Source organism: Belonocnema kinseyi, chromosome 7 (genome assembly GCF_010883055.1).
Source record: "Belonocnema kinseyi isolate 2016_QV_RU_SX_M_011 chromosome 7, B_treatae_v1, whole genome shotgun sequence".
NCBI classification, from domain to species: Eukaryota; Metazoa; Arthropoda; class Insecta; order Hymenoptera; family Cynipidae; genus Belonocnema; species Belonocnema kinseyi.
The window spans coordinates 112,351,254-112,369,143 of record NC_046663.1 but is presented as its reverse complement, the minus strand read 5'-3'; the positions used below and the strand labels follow the sequence as shown (position 1 = coordinate 112,369,143).

Below are 17,890 nucleotides of genomic sequence, written 5' to 3'. Positions count from 1 at the left end.
ACGCCAATTAGCACAAATGGTAAGTTCCGACAGTGCCTACAAGTGTGCCTACTGGCCGCTAGATGGCAATACCGGTTTCATATGTATACACCTGGTATATCTCCATTACGCAACGCTTTGATCCACTTTTATACCAAGATTGGACGCCATGGAATTGAGAGCGAGTCAAAACGCGAGTAGACATTGACTTAGTGAGACTATTTTGTATAAACACCATTATAATAATTTTAGACTTAAGATCCATGTATATTGTATAACTCATAGTAGCTCTATAATTGGACAACAGACTTTGAGCTTAATAAATTAAAATTAAAACAGAATATCCCGATTTATTCCTAACCTCATGCATAAATAAGACATATTACAATACACGACCGCTGGAAAATGTCGGTGCGAACAGCGGAAGTACTATTTAAAACCACTGCTGACTTTGAAACATGACTACTTGTTTAAAAATGGTGCCAGATATATATTTTTAAACAGTTAAAAACTTATTAAATTTCGTGGCAATGAAGCCCTAATAGAGATATTTTGACCTTTTTGATTGAATATATTGCTTGAGAAATTTAGAAGAAAATTCAAGAATTTTTCGAATTTTGCACCCAAATATTAATTTGTGGCATCACCTAGAAAAGTTGTAGCAAAAATATCAAATTCATAACAATTAGTCTTTGAAGTCTTATCTTATTTTTGAGCCCATAAAACTTGAAAAATCTTCACGTGTTCTCGAGATACGACTTAAAATGTCCAAGCTTAAAATACCTCCACAATGGAATTTGAATATTTTCCTTATATCCTAATTTTCGGCTTTTTTCTCGGGCACCAATGCCGATTTTTGGGCTCTTTTAGTTTTCTCAAAAAAACCGACTTTTGGGTGGAGGTGCTGGCCGCCAGCACATCCACTACAGAAAATTGAAAAAGTTAAACAAAATCCACCGCGTCAGAATTTTGGGCTTCTTTTGGGCTCTTGAAACTGCAAAAATTAATTTTGAAAAAACATCCCCTATGTTATAAAAAGTACCCTTAAAATGAAATACGCATTCAAACTAAATGTAAGCATATCAGAATTTTGGGCTTTTTTGGGCTCTTCTTTGGCACCAATCCCGATTTTCAGGCTCACTCCACTATATAAAATTTGAAAAATGGAAAAAAATCAACATCGCAAGAATTTTGGGCTTTTTTTGCTCTTCAAAAATGCAAAAATTAATTTTTAAAAAACTACCCCTATCTCCAAAAAACTATGGTCAAAATAAAATATGCACTTAAACTTAAAGTAAGCGTTTCAGAATTTTAGGCTTTTCTTGGGCATCAAGACCGATTTTTGGGCTCTCTTATTTTTGTCAAAAAGACGGAGTTTTGAAGCAGACTTACTGCTCGCTAGCACCTGCACTACATAAAAATTGAAAAATTAAGAAAATAAACAGCGCACCTAGCCTAAATGTATGCATTTCCGAATATTGTGCTATTTTTGGTCTTCCAAAAACATTCCAAAATTATTTCCAAAAATCCACCCTAACCCTGAAAAAAATTCCAAAGAAAAATATGTGGAATAAGTTCCAGAAAAAATATACCGTAGGCTTTAGCTTATTCTGAGTTAACTAAAAATAAAAAATTCTATTCTCCGGAAACAATTCTAAACACTAACACCTACCCCTAACTAAAATATAGATATTAAACAAAACTAAAAAAAAATAATAAAAAGTCTATGGTTTTGCGGGGTTCACAAAACACTGCCGAAAAATCTCCAAATGAAAAAGAATCATACTATTCACCTCCAAAACAATTTCAAGTCAAAAATAACTACCCCAAACAAGTTTCAAACACTATAGTTAATAAATCTATTTCGACAGTAATATTCCACAACCCCTAGATACTACCCCTATTACATTAAACGAATCCAGTCTCAGCTGTCTATAACTGAAACCCGCGAAACAATTAAAAATTAAAAAGAATAACCCCAGATAAAATTTCAAAACTCTAGTTGATATATTTATTCCGCCAGTAATATTCCGCAACCCGTAGGAGATATCCCTGTAAAATCGAAGGAATCCAGTCTCAGTTGTCTTCAACTAAAACCGCGAAACTTGGTCCGTTAAATGTGACAGGGCTAGTTCCTAGAGGTCGTGTAATATTACTGTGTAGATAGATTATATCAACTAGATTCCTGAAAAGTTGTATGGGCTAATTCTTTTTATTAAAAATTGTTTTGGCTGTTTTAGATGGAGACAGCGGAGACTATATTCGGTAAATTTGATGCAGGTAGTTCTAAGGGTTGCGGGATATTACTATGACTGTAGGTATTAAATAGAGACTTGGAAAGTTGTGTGTGGTAATTAATTTTAATTAAAATTTTTTTCGGCCATTTTAGTTGAAGGCAGCGGAGACTTGATTCTTTAAATTTAATAGGAGTAGTTTCTAGGGGTTGTGAAATATTACTGTGAGTGTGGATATATCTAGCAAACACTTGGAAAGTTGCTTGTGGTAATCATAATTATTTTTAATTATTTTGACATTTTTAATTGACGGAAGGTGAGACTTGGTTCATTAAATGTGATAGGGGCAGTTCCTAGAGGTCGTGGTATATTGATGTGGATGTAGATATATTAACTGGAGTCTTTGAAAATTGCTTGGGGTGATTCCTTTTAATTAAATGTTTCGTGGTTTTAGTTGAAGGCAGCTGAGACTGGATTCTTTAAATTTGATAGCGGTAGTTCTTAGGGGTTGTGGAATATTTCTCTGAGAGTAAATATATCTATTACAGACTTGGAAAGCTGTGTGTAGATTATTTTAAATTTAAAATATTTTTTACCGTTTTAATTGGTGGAAGGTGAGACTTAGTTCGTTCAATGTGATAAGTGTAGTTCCTAAGTGTGGTGGTATATTACTGTGAAGGGAAGTACAGTGAAACCCTTAAATAGCCCTCCCTTTACCCCGTCCGAGAATTCCCGCCGCGCCGCAGGTAGGTGTAACAGGAGCTACGCGAGGTGCACGGGGTCTGATCTGTGTGGTCACCCTCCCAAACACGGTCAGTCCCAAAATCGGCGCAATAGAAGAGTTTCACTGTATTATTACTATTTTTAATTTGAAATATTGTTTACCGTTTTAATTTATGAAGGGTGAGACTTTCATAAGGTGAGTCTTTCATAGATGACGTTGAACATTACTTTGGAGATATATTTTGTAACTATAGTGTTTGAAAGCTGTTTGGGGTAGTTATTTTTGATTTGAGATTGTTTTGGAGGTTTCATTTTATGGAGAGTGAGACTTGATTCTTTATGTTTGATAAGGATAGTTCTCAAGTGTTGTTCAACGTTACTATGGAGATGAGGATATGAAAAAGATTTTTAGGAAAGTCTTTGTGATAATTATTTTTCATTTAAATCTTTATGGACTCTTTAATTAAAGGCAGCTGAGCAGGGTTTGCTTAAATGTATCAAGGGTGTGTTTTTTCATTTGATTTTTTTCTTATTACTGTGGGGAATTGAGTATCGTCTAGAGTTTTTCGAGGGTGAATAGTATGATTCTTTTTCATTTGGAGATTTTTCGGCAGTGTTTTTTTTTACCCCGCAAACCATTGACTTTTTATTATTTTTACATTCTCATCAGAGAAGGTATTAAATTTGTGTAAAATTTGACCCCCCGCAGTTTTTCTCGAATGTCCACGTTTTGAGACCCCCTGAATCCGAAAAACAGGTTGTTACGAATGTGTCTGTCTGTATGTCTGTCAGCGAACACGATAACTTTTGAAAAAATTAATCTATCAGTTTGCCCTTTGGTACACTCATTTAGTGTCCTAAACTAAAGTTCAAGTTCGTTAGCCAGTCATTTTTTATGAAAATTCAAAAAGTGGGCACATTTTGAATATTCTTGAGACCACTTTTTTCAAGATTGAAAGATTCTCTGTACGGTTATTCATAGTATTCAAAAAGTCGAACAATTTATCCTAATTACTTTTTTCAACAAATCAAAAATTACCAGAGTTATAGCATTTACAAAATTCCGAAAAACACGAAAATGAACATTTTATGCCAAATAACGCGCAATATGAGAAAAGTCAGGAGAAGAAAAATGTTGCTTTTTGAATGCCCTAGGAGATTATCATAACAACTTTTTGAATTTTCTTGAAAAATACAAAATTCAAATGTTGAATTTTGATAGGATGCGTAGTTTTGGCTTTAATCATGAAAAACATGATTAATAGTAAAAATAATACTTTCTCTGATTTGAATGTAAAAATGTGCCCGCTGCGTGGGCACTTCCATACCACAATTTTTGTCTTTAAATTTCGTCTCGTGTGTGGGGTTTCAGAAAATTTAACTTTTCATGTTTTTGATGCTATTTTTTATGATTTAAACTAAAAACAGAACTATCAAAAATTTATTCGTGACAAATAAATCATTTTTACATTTTCATCAGAGAAGGTACTAGATTTGTATAAAATTTGACCTCCCTTTTTTTTCAAAAGGTCTACGTTTTGAGACCCCCTGAATCCGAAAAACAGGCTTTTACGAATTTGTCTATCTGTATGTCTGTCTGTCGTTATGTCTGTCCTTATCTCTGTCTGTCTGTGAGCACGATGACTTTTGAAAAAAGTTAATCTATTAGATTGGCTTTTGATACACTCTTTTAGTGCCCTAAGCTAAATTCCAAGTTCGTAAGTCATACATTTTTGATGAAAATACTAAAAGTGAGCCCATTTTGAACACTTTTGAGTACACATTTTTTCATGTTTCAATAATTCTGTGCACAGTTCTTTATAATACTTTAAAAAGAAAAATGTTACTTTTCGATAGCCCTACAAGATTATTATATCAACTTTTTGAATTTTTTCAAAAAATTCAAATTTCGACCGCACGAAAACTAATCAAAAATCAAAAATTGCATTTTGCGGTCAAACTATGCAAGATGGGAAAAAAATATAATGTCTAAAGATTGGTTATTAATCACTTTTTTATAGGTCACGTAGTTTTTGTTTTATTTATCAAAAAATATTAGAAATACAAAAGTCAGTTTCTAGACACACGACACAAGCTAAGCCAAAATAAATGGATAACATTTTTTCATCGAAGGCAGAGCAAAAAAAATCTTATAAATGTTTATGGAAGGTCCATAAAAAGAACTAACAGAACAATATTCATGACAAATTAATGAATTTTTACATTCTCATCAGAGAAGGTATTAGATATGTGTAAAGTTTACCGAACCGCCCACTCCCCCCAGTTTTCGTTAAATGTCCACGTTTCGAGACCCCCTAAATCCGAAAAATAGGTTTTTACGAATGTGTCTGTCTGTCGGTCTTTCTGTATGTATTTATGTCTGTCTGTGAGCGCCTTTTGAATATTTTTGAGACCATTTTTTTAAAATTCAAGAATTCTCTGTACAGTTATTCATAGTATTTAAAAAGTCGAACAATTTATATGATGAATTTTTTCATGAAATTAAAAATTATGAGATTTATAGCATTTACAAAATTCCTAAAAACACACAAAAATGAACCGTTTAAGCCAATTAACGGACAATATGAAAAAAATGGCAAGAGAAGAAAAAGTTTGAATTATAAATGCCCTAGAAAATTCTCAAGGGAGAGTTGAGACACGGGGTACTACAATTCTAATTGATGCCGCTGTACCGGAACTAATTGACTTTTTATTGATTTTGATTGGCTTGAGTTAGCGCGATTTTAAAATCATAATTTTAATTGGAGGAGGATTGAATGCAAAATCGAGACAATACTAACCGCACCAACATTATAAATTATTGGTAAGGCAACAATGTTTATTTTGAAACACATATACTTTAAAATTGTCATAGACAAAAGAATTAATAAAAAATAAGACAGGAAAAAATAAGAATTCTGAAAATATTTTTCTATTAAATTCAAGCAAATTTCTTGCAGTAATTCAATTTCCAAAAACTAGTGTTCAAAACAAATTTTTTAAACTACGAGAACTTATTCCGCTCGAGCCTAAAAAATATATGTGCCCTTATTCGATCCGACAGCTCAATTTTTTTCCTATTCTTAACTACTTTTCGCTCATTGGCAATTGATAGCAATCGGTAAAAAGGTCTTAGAATTGAATATAACTCTAAACTTGTACGATTAGCGAAGCTTCTATGTTTAAAGAAAAAGACGATTTGTCATCGTATTAAAACACATAGTTTATTTTTTTATTGGAAAGAATAAACAATTCTGAACAAAATTAATGCTAATTTATTACTTCTAAATAGTAAACATATTTTTATATTATTTTATAAAATACAAGTAAAGATGATTGATTTTGAATTTCTAAAGCTGAAAACTTGTTCTTTTCTGTTTGATAAAACTGATAAGATTTGCATAATAATGCATTTTTTCGCATAAATTCAAGCTTTTCCACAGCAGAATAAGTCCCTAGAAATCAGTAAGATTTATAGCAATCATTTGCCGAGTGAAGAGCTCCTTGACTAGGGAAGCCTTGCTACTCAGAATTGCTGAAACGGCGGCAGCAAATCATTCTCTGATATAGAAAGATTCATATATTTAGAGAATCTTATTCGTGACATCTGATTAAAAAGTTGTTTTTAGTCCTGACAGATGTTGATAATAAAGATATTGAAATAATAAAACACTAATTTGTAGTTTCTAAGCTTGATATTCTTCTGAACAATTTAGAATCATCTGCGGGAAGTGGATGGCCTCCATCCCCAGGAGCAGTGAAGGCCATGACAGTGCCACCAGTCATCATAACACCCGAAGATGGGGCAAACTGGAACGGGCCACAACCAGGGCCTAACATGTCCATTCAAGACGTGATAAAATCCCTTATAAACTTCCTTGCTTCAAGACCTAACCAACCCTTATGGAATTACGAAGATATGACAGCCAAAGTCTGGTACGTCCGAAGTGCAGAACAACTAACGATTTTACTTCGCCATGTTTTGCGAGTCTTTCGAGATTCATTGCCACACGCACTTGTTAGTCAACGATGGGCCCAAACCGCTCTCCAATTGGGACTCTCCTGTTCCTCCAGACATTATGCAGGCAGATCGCTTCAAGTATTTCGTGCTTTAAGAGTTCCTATCACTTCTCGCATGCTCTCTGATATTCTCTCTAGACTGGTGGAAACTGTAGCGGAACAAGGCGAAGATATGCAGGTAAGAATAAATAGTCTTTCTTATTCATGAAGCTTGTCGGATCAACTTAAACCTAAATAATAATAATAATAATAATAATAATAATAATCAACTTATTACCCAGGGATATGTCACGGAACTGCTTTTAACTCTTGAGGCAGCTGTTGATTCCCTTGAATCAGATTTCAGACCACTAGATTTCATGAAAGAAATTTTCAAATCCACGCCCAACTTGAACAACAAAGACGCAGCTTCGGTTATGAAGAGAACAGGAAACGTTTATCCTGCTGGTCCTCATGTTTATTCGCATATCTATCAAGCAGGACATACCCGAAGTACCAGTTACTCTGTGAGTTATTGCATGAGAAAATCTGCAGCAGCTAATACAACGAATGAAATCAAAGGTAGATATTTACAAAATCCAAATTGATCCTATTTCTTCACTGTTATATTTATTAAGCAATAACTTACGCTTTCGCAGAACTCGACAATCGGATTGGTAACAAGTACCCAAACACTAATCTCTCCAGATCAAGATCCGCACAATCTCTAAAGTTATTAGGGGATTCTGCGACGCAAGACGACAAGATGACGATCTTAGCTCAGCTTTTCTGGCTCTCTGTCTCTCTTCTCGAGTCTGACTATGAACACGAGTTTCTACTTGCTTTAAGACTTTTGGATAGAGTACTTCATAGACTTCCTTTGGACCGTCCAGATGCACGAGATAAAGTTGAGAAACTGCAGCAGCAGCTCAGGTGGAATTCATTCCCTGGAGTTCACGCTCTCCTCCTCAAAGGTTGCACCAGTCCAAATACCTACGAACCAGTGGTTACCCTACTCTCTCAATTCACGCCCTTGCTCGATCTACCAGTCGTCGATCCTACGCAGAGCCTTGCTTTCCCCATGAATGTCATCTCTCTACTACCGTATATGCTTCTCAATTACGAGGATGCTAATGAACTCTGTATCAGAAGCGCGGAGAATATTGCTCAGGTAATATCTTCAAATTATCTCATTTTTTCAACTTGAATTCTGAATAAACAGGATGAGAAAAAAATAATTTGGGTTTACTTAAAAAAGTCTAAGGTCCTAAAAAGGTTTTTCTTAATCAAATCCAGTTACCTGAAATTTGAAGTTACATTGAAAAAAATTGCTCTTTGTTAAAATTGTACATTAATTTAACCATAAAAGCTTTCAGGTTCTTTAACTTTTTTAATTTACAAAAATTTTAAATCAATTGCCACAGTTAAAAAAATTTTTTTAAAAGAAATATTAATTGTAAGAATGCTAATTTTATTCATATTCAATACTTATGAACAGTTGTTTATTACTGTTTTTTAAACATAAGGATTTTGGAAATACATATACTGTAATATTTTGGAATATTATAATGTTGAATATTCTACAATATTGTTAAAGAATATGGAATCTTCTTTAATAGTGTGTCTTACAGAGTGTTTTATAATTTTATTGAACATTCTGAGAGTGTTTCAGAATTTTCCAGATTTTTCTGGAATAATCTGAAAGTTTCTATAACCATGCTTATTATTACATTGTAAAAAATCAGTTTTAAAATTAGGACAAAAATATGCTTTTAATTAGTATTATTTTATGTGATTATTATAATGGCTATTTTATCTATAGATGAGCGCTGAAAAAGGCAAGAAATTGGAAAACTTGGGAACTGTCATGACTTTATATAGTCGTCGCACCTTCAGCAAAGAGAGTTTCCAATGGACCAAATGCGTTATTAAATATCTTTATGATACGTACGCACATTTGAGTTTTAACATGCTCGCGTTTCTGGTAGAAGTTTTGGAAAAAGGACCTGGAAATGTGGCTCTGCCAATTTTGAGTATCATACACTGTATGTTACATTATGTCGACCTCGCTTCCCAAGCAGCCCAACCTATTACTACTGAACTGCTCAGAGTTATCTCAAAATACGTAGAGGTGTGCCTAGTTTTAGAAAGCTCTTCTCTCCATTTTAGATGACATATTACAATTATTTGAATGTATTTTTTATAAATTGTATGGTTTACTTCATTAGGGTCCACAATGGAGAGAATCACTTAAGATCCTAAAACTGGTTGTGACTCGTTCTTCAACTCTCGTAGCACCACCCATATCAGTGCACGGCTCTAATTGGGATTCATCTTTAGTTTCACCGCATCCAAGCTTTACAGACACAGAGATATTCACCAAAAAGGAATTGCCTGGTCAGTACACTTTATTTGCACGTCTTTGCATGAATTTGCATGCTTTTGATCACAATAACAAATTTTTATTTTCTTCCTTTTGCTATCCCACTTTTGTGGACCGCACTTGTCGAACGGACTACTTATCCGCTGACGATCAGGTTGCGATAAGAATAATAACGCTAGATTGAAGCTACCCCGACATTGAAAGGAATACTTTCCTCTTTGCTTTGCGGCTTTCCAAAATTGTGTAGTATTGTCTTTTAGTATTTTCACAAATGAACGGAATTGTTTTACGAAAGGTGGTGTCTTTATCTTGGCTTTGACTTATATCTATCCTCTTCTTTCTGTACTTTCATTGTGATTTCGTGCAAATAGGGAGAACTATGGACTTTACCTTCGACCTTTCACAAACGCCGGTAATTGGGAGACGATGGTTAATTCGCTCGGTCGGAGAAGAAAAGAATCTAAACTCTCCAAGACGGTCGTTGTCGCTTTCTCCTGCCGATAGTAACGCTATTGCAGGATGGAAAAGACCTTGGATGTCTCAGGTTAGTAAATGAATTATGAAGGTTTACCATTATACTTTAAAACGATAGAGATAATTTAACATACTTGAATTTTTCAATTATAGGGACGTGTCAGAGAGTGTTTGGTGAATCTTCTGACCACTTGCGGACAGCGAGTCGGACTGCCAAAAAGCCCATCCGTAAGTTTTTCTTGTGCAATTATTATTACTTGCATCATCAGTGCAGTCGTTCTTGCATTTCTATTTTGACGACCGTACACTTTTACAAATACAGAATATTTTTAAACTATACTGTCCTTGTCTCCTCATTTTTTAGGATGAACATATTAGTTCCATGATATTGTACAGTAAGGTAAACGGATTTCTTAAACAATGCACTCATTAAGACATGTACAGGTTTTTGTGCTTCCACTTTTTGCAAATTAAAAGAAGTCTTCATTTTGAATTTTGATTTTCATGAAGGTTTTGTATTTAAATTTTGCAGGCTTCACAGTCCGATACTTATATTTTCAATCGTAAAGTAAAAGTATACCCTTCGAACTTAAAGATTTTAATTGTTGATCCATGAGGGCAATCGAGCTGGGCCCTCGACTGGGACCCTCGTGCAATTTCCATGCGTGGAACATCCATGAGGGCCCCCGGCGAGGGCCCTCATCCTAAGAGGTCTCAGCGGGACTTTTTCCACGCGGATATGCTAAAATGTTTTATTTAAAAAGTTTTATTTCGGAAGAAACTTCTTATTATTTTTTCTTTATCAATAAAAAAAAGCAATAATGAAATTCTAATGAATGTTGGCTTATTTTCCCAGAAAAATTATTTTCTACAACTTGTCTTTATCCAATTTTGAACATAAATTTTTTAATACCTGAAATCATTAAAAAATACATTTTTTTTAATTTGCCAAACATTGAATGAGATCAAGTTGTAGATAATTTATTTCTCAAGAAAATAAGCTATCGTTCATTAAAATCAGATCATTTTAAGTCACATGGGGACCAATTTAGGGCGTTAATTTAGGGCTTGTTACTGGCACAAATTTTACACGCTTTGTTCATAAAAACTTTTTTCATAAAAATTGGTTCCTGTTTTCGAGATAAACTTGAGAAAAAACTGGAAGTTTTATCGCCCGTATATCCGCAAGAATACAAGTAATCGATTGCATAATTATTCTTCTATACCCTCTTATTTCACCCTGAATGTCTCATATTTTTGTTAAAAGTACCCTATTTCGCATAGTTTACAACATTTACAGTAGGAACTGTGAGGCCAGTTTTTTCAATTCAATTCCAAATTTACAAGAGCAAAACATATTTCAGGGCTTGAATTTATTTTGCTTTACAAACAGATTTTAATCAATAAATCACACATAACTTAACCCTTCCAGTTCATTTAGTTTATTAAAATTAAATGAGTTTTGTTAGGCTATCTTTTAAAAAAATACTTTTCTCCACTGAATATTTGAAGCCGCAACCTACATAATTAATTTGCTACAATTTTATAAACTTCTGACATGAAAGGGTTAATGAAACAATAATATAATTGCACTTTCTTATTTAAAAAAAAATCAATGATCAAGCATGTAGGGTCGATTAGATAATTCACTATTCTAATTTGTGGCTATGTGGTATAAACTGCAAATCCACGGACTGTCAATGCAGTAATACAAGTATCTGTGTGTTTTTCATAAGGTTTGCGATATGTGCATTGAGAGTCTTTTTTTAAGATGATTATTCCCAATAATACGATTTGCTTTCTATTTTAATAGGTGATATTCAGCCAGAGCTCCGATTTGATGGAAAGACAGTCCTCGATGGCCTCGTCGACAGAAGAAGTTTCTGGAGCCAACAATGACTTGAGCGGCGGTTCGCGTCGGGACGACGAGCAGTTTGGAGTTTTCAAAGATTTTGATTTCCTTGAATACGAGAGCGAAAGCGTTGAGGGTGAGAGCACAGATAATTTCAACTGGGGAGTGCGAAGGCGACCACTCAGCGAAGGAGAAGAAAGGGAACCAAGTCTCCGACAGTTCGAGGAGAGCCTCAGTGACAAGACATTATCCTCTAGCAAACAAACTACAAGGGTATGTAAAGAAATGGTTTGTCTTCCTATTTTTAATTTTTAAAACTCCCATCAAACAAAATCTTCAATCTCTTCGCCATTTTTATTAGCGAGGAGTGACGGAGGAATCATCAGACGATGAAGTCGGATCTGAATCCCCACTGGATGAAATTCCTGGAGGCACAGCAGTAGGACAAGAAGTTAACAGCATGTCTGGAATATTCCCACCATCATCGCTGCCCTTGATTCCGAGTCGATCTCGTCATGATTCATCAACAAGGTCTGATACATCGTAAGTTTTACATCAAGAAGAGTGACTTTACTTTGTTCAACTTATCCCGCAATTAATTTTTCTGTTTTAGTGGATCGAGTGCTGGTGATTTGGGCGACGTAACTCCATGCAATGCTTCACCAAATCTGTCCACTTTGATTCCGTTCCGTCAAGTAGTTCGTGATGACAACGAAGAAATATGGAGACAGCAGATACAAACCCTAACGACGCAGGCGTCTTACAATGCTTTGGATTTTTTTCAACTTTTAAGCAGAATCTTAAGAGTAAGTAACAACATTTAAAGGAATTTTTATTATTTTAAGGAACTTTTCGACTGGATTTTTATAATACTTTTTATTGTTTTAGGATGTTTGTAGTAAATCGGTAGGTCTTACTCGAGAAGCGAGTGCCTTATTCAACAACGGGAGTCCAGCCTCAGCACAACTGGGTTCGCATTTATCTAGTCATGCCGAATTACTTAGTACAAAAGGGGAACCGCCTCTGGTGTGGTTCTCGACAACAGTGTTCGGGAATCAAAGACTCAACGAGTCCTTGCGTTTTGGAATGCTCGAGATACAAGAACATCTTGAGACTTTTCTAGATAGGAAGGATCACGCAACGGAGGTGGGTCTCAATTATTTATTAATAGTAATGATCTTCATTATTTTTCATTTGCCGTATTTATTCTGCTCGCATCGGTAATTTTTGAGCGTAAAAATTTAATTTTCTACAATATTATTCTGTAATTTAGAAATAAAAGCTTTCAAAATTAACAGTTTTAATTTTAAACTCTCAATATATGATCAATTTCAAATGGAAAGACATCAATTCCATTCTAATAATGGGAATTGATGTGTCAATAAAGTGTGAATCCTTCTAGATTGTAGATATAGTTTCATTTCAAATTGAAAATCTCTTGTTAATAACCGCAACATTTATAAATAGAAGATTTCCAAATTGAAGAACTTTAAGAAATTATATTAAAACTTGTTGGACAATTTCATTTTGTTCATGAATTCTATGTGAAACATTATTAAAGAAACATGTGTTACATGTTCGCTTTATTTCCGTAATTAGTTTCAACAAAAAAACTAACAATTAATTTGTGCCTATATCCACTTCAGTCCATGGTTTTTAACCCTTAGGGATAGCAATGCTGTCAGTAATGATTTATGGCATGACAATTTATTTGAAGACTTTTCTATTACAAAACTTGTTAGAAATAAATCAATAAATAATAACCTTATGCTGTAAATAACCACGCTAATGGTTTCTACCTAAAAAATTAATACTGGGAGATGTCTAAATTTTCACTATCATACCCGAATTAATTATAGAAAAAATTATAAATTTGCCCTAAACTACGACCCAAGATAGATGTGTAAACATCTTCGAAACACCTTATTTATAATAAAAATATTACATAGGTTAAAAATGAAATCAATCTTTATGAAATCTACAAAAGATTGCACATAAATTGCTAAGATTTCAAAACAATGCAGAATGCTTCAAAGATTTGAATAGATTGCAAACAAATGTTAAGTTAATCTAAAATCTTATATACCTTAAAGAATAACTAATTGATTTTAAAAATATAAGTACATATTTTTTTAAACTAGCTCTTATTAAAATTCACTAAAACGAAATAAAATAATTTAGTTTAAGAAGGGGGCTTGCAACAATATAATAATAATAAAATAAATATATAAATAATGTGTTTATGTGATAGTAGCTCTAAAAAAGCATCCAGAGATGATTATAATTACCTCCAACATTCGCAGCCGCTGTGTAAGGATAGCGGCGGTAAAAGACTAACTCCACTGCAAATGCAATGGAGGCATGTTAGGCAGCTAAGAACGAAGAGGACAGGTGCTAGGATGAACACCAAAATCCATAAATTATCATGGAGAGCGCATTAAAGATTTTGAAACGCTTGTCACTTCCCGAGGATCGTCGGGGCGTCCCTGGAGTCACAGCTGATGATCTGCGAGCTGGTCAGGCAGATATCACCAATCAAACAGCTGGCCAGCAAGGACATCTGCGATAAACGGTAAACAGTGGAACGTCAACTGTGCCTGCTGAGAATGCTTTGGCTAGCGTTAGTTATTTGCAGTTTTAAACCAAAAGCGAACAGACCTTATTGCTAAGGTAAAGGACATAAGAAATAATCTAGATATCTCAGAAGACCGAGCAATAGGGATGAAACAATAGATTGCTTTGACGTGGGAAAACGACGAAAATGCACATCAGTTAGAGAAAGCCGGATCATACAACCAGAGAAAGAAGCAGAGGTTCAGCAACCAAGAAGGGGGTTAAAATGGGCATAGCATATGAACAGAAATGTTATGCGCCTTTACTTTTTGGCAGAAAAAAGTAAGCAAAGTGTGAATCTAGAAGATCACAAGCACTTCATATCTGTAAGCAGATTGCTTTCTGCTGTCGATATAGCTGCCATCAAAATGGAAGGGAAACAGTAGCTTCCTACTGATGAACTCCCCTTGGTAAATGTGGACAACTAAGATCTGATTGAAGCTCAAGGCATGGGTGCTAGGGATAATGAGCAGCAAGTGTAGAATCTACTAGAACCACATCTGGATATTAAGAACGATGATGTGAATAGTGAAATCCTAGAAAAACTACATCATCTTTAAAGAAATATTGGTCATGTTTTACTCGAAGTCAGACATGTAGAACCAACACAATGTCATTCTCTGGCCAAAGTGAACATCACAAATTATCTGCGTATATTAGAGAACACCTGAACGGACATCGAACGTCCTCACCTGGCATAAACACCTGTCGTATTTTAAGAAAGTTTCTGGACCACCAGGAAGTAAACGACTAAAAACCTATGTAGTGCCAGATGGTAGCTCTAAGAAAGCACTCAGAGGCGAATGTTATCACCTCCAACACTCGCGGTTGCTGTGTAAGGATAACCGCTGTGAAAGACAAACTGCAAACTACATCAGGTTCCTAATATTGTATCTACAACATCATCGCAAAAGATTTCAAACTATGATGAAAAACTGGGTTCGACTTCGAACAAGTTAAAACAAATAATAATGGGACTGAAAATAAAGGCGTGGGGCATTAATAATGAAGATTACATTCTGACGGATCCACTGCAGAGGGTTACAAGATTTTTTCCCTCGGTATACCGCACCAAAAGTATAGATAAGCAATTTATTTTGGAGCTGTATACCGAGTGAAAAGAACTTTGAACGTTTTGCAGTGTACCCTTCGATTTGTATGAAAAAAAAATTTTTTTAATAGTAATTATTTCACATAGAATACATTTCTGTAGATATTTTTATCATCATATTAATATTTATTAAGACTTTATAATTTAAGATGCAAGGCTTTCAAAAGCTAAACATTTACACTGATGTTTTAAAAATTAACAATTTAATATTTTGCCCAAATTCAACACATTTAAAATGAGGCTCAAAACGTTTTATAGGTAGAAGAAGGAAAATGTTTACGAGACAAAATTTTTATCAGATACTTTTGAAATTAAAAGATTTAATTTCAAACCTATAAAACTGAACTGTTTTCAATTATCGAAACAAACTAAAAATTCGAAATGTCGGAGTGACATATTCCAAATTAACACATTTATATCGTCGAAATGTAATTACACTGGAACCGCGTTTATATCCTCTCTCACTTGCATCCCTGCCATAACTCTCATGTATATCCGCTTGGCATCTACCACCTTGCAGTATTACGTGACGTCATGTAAAATTAACTTTGGAATTAGACATAGGTCAACTGCCTTTGAATTTCAAAATGTTTAATTAAGATACATTGCTTTTATAACATGCTTAAAACTGATTTTTAGTGTTTACACACGACATTTTTAATGAAATAATTCTTAATGAAAATCAATCTTTTACTTAAAAAAAATATATATGTATATATAATATTTCAAGCATCAAAGGTATGAAGTTAGTAGGGAACAAGAATTTCAAAGTGAATTTTGAAATTCATATAAAATCATATAAGTTCAAATTGAAGGCTTGCACAATTGATCAATTTCGAAAAATGAGCCATTCAAATTTAAAACAAAATTTATTAGAGCGGATTAAAATTGTACAAGCTAAAATTAGATTCATATCAATTTGTATATTACTAATGGACAATCCAATGTTTCCGCGCACTGTAGTGCGCGCATAATAATGTTAAAGTTTAACGTTTTTAATGAAACAAAGATATAAAGAAATCGTTAAGTCTAATAAAAATGTTTGCTCGCAGTGTCTAGAAGCAGTGAAAACGACGGCTAAGCTTCATGCATTAGGCGAGGCCCATTCAACTGACGCAGGTATTGAAGAAATGCTCCTGGACTTGGGTAGAGCTCTCTACAAGCTTCATTTCCAGCTTTTGCTGTTAATTGAAGCATCGAACAAAATGTTGGGCGCACTACTAGGTGCGGCCAAGAATATCCAGGTTCAGTTGCAAGACATGTCTTCTGAAATCGCGAATATGAAAGTCGCATTAAGTAGAGCTTTGGAGGAAAGCACGGAGAGCGAGAGAGGAACTCCAACTCCGACACCGAGTCCGAGTCCACTTCCGGGTACGGGCGCTCTGGAGGAATTCGCAAGGGTAGCAGAACTCTTGAGATCCGCGCGATGGACCGCCGCTCTCGAGGCTGTAAGACTGCACAGGGCTCAATGGCCCGGTGATCCCTTCCATGACGATGATGATGTTACGACTGCTGTCAATATGTACTGTAGGCATTTAGGACAAGATAGATCTGGTAAGTTCTGGCAGACAAGCTAGGCCTTTTAAGGAAAATAAAGGAAACAAGGATAAAATTATAACATTATTAACAAATTCGTGATGATAGACATCTAAAGTAGTTTACATCTATTTGTTTTTTCATCTTATTTACTCTTTTTCTGACAAATGCAGTTGAAGACGATTGAACTTTATTTCAAATTAACGCTGAGTAGACGGTTTCTCGGGGAGCTATTTTTTCGCAACCCTTATAATTTAGCAAGAGGATTAATATTGAAGTAGGTCGTATACAGATTAACCGGGGATTAAATGAGAGATCCGATGAGTAAATAATGTCAGAAATCGGTAAACACAGATTCTTGGAATTACTTCTTAAACAGGCACACAAAAAAAAGCTCAAGTTTCATGTGCGATAAACGAGACAATCATACATATATGTTTTTGGTATCGCTAAATCCTAATCTGGTCTCAGATTTGATCCATCACGTTAGATTTTTGAGAAAATTAGCTTTGTTGGCCGTTTTTTTTTAACGACATACAGTCTGTCAAGTTGAAGCGTGGGTGGCTTTACTCGCAGTCGGTAAGGTGTATCGACATGATTTTGGTGTCAAAATATTAAGAAGAGCTCCCTCTTTCATGCTTTTTGATTTAACATTCAGTTTGCTTTCAATTCTCATCTTGTTATGTAGGTGAATAGGTGCAATCTCCCAAACCCATGTTTCGAGAAACAACCCCAGAGATGCACTTTTACCGGATGTTTTACAGTCCGCTGCACTAATCTCGAGGTTGAATGTGTCCAGGCATGTGATGACGTCACATAACCCCAAACAGAAGCCTCGTCGGTGAATATTACCTCGTCCCAATCTCGATCAACATTTTCCTGGAGCCACGCAAGTCGCTTTTCGATGTGCTTTTCACCAAGCAATGGTTTTTTCATTGTAGGGCGAAACTTTACGTCATTTGCACGAAGATGAGTTCTTATAGTTT

The 17,890-nt window shown here is 34.7% G+C and overlaps 1 protein-coding gene across 10 annotated transcripts in view; it reads left to right on the top strand.

The window, feature by feature from the left end:
• The window catches only part of LOC117176271 (protein furry), a 248,667-nt gene that overhangs the window by 226,912 nt on the left and 3,865 nt on the right, over positions 1 to 17,890 (top strand). For 8 of the 10 annotated variants that reach the window (XR_004467596.1, XM_033366444.1, XM_033366448.1 and 5 more), the window contains 12 exons: positions 6,653 to 7,134; positions 7,238 to 7,517; positions 7,595 to 8,106; positions 8,758 to 9,066; positions 9,164 to 9,332; positions 9,690 to 9,862; positions 9,946 to 10,020; positions 11,606 to 11,917; positions 12,006 to 12,187; positions 12,258 to 12,450; positions 12,533 to 12,790; positions 16,421 to 16,922. Coding sequence is in view for 9 of the 10 variants with exons in the window: in XM_033366444.1 (XP_033222335.1) it covers positions 6,653 to 7,134; positions 7,238 to 7,517; positions 7,595 to 8,106; positions 8,758 to 9,066; positions 9,164 to 9,332; positions 9,690 to 9,862; positions 9,946 to 10,020; positions 11,606 to 11,917; positions 12,006 to 12,187; positions 12,258 to 12,450; positions 12,533 to 12,790; positions 16,421 to 16,922 (3,447 nt within the window). In the remaining variant the exon portion in view is untranslated. The other 2 variants (XM_033366447.1, XM_033366449.1) reach the window with 2 other exon arrangements.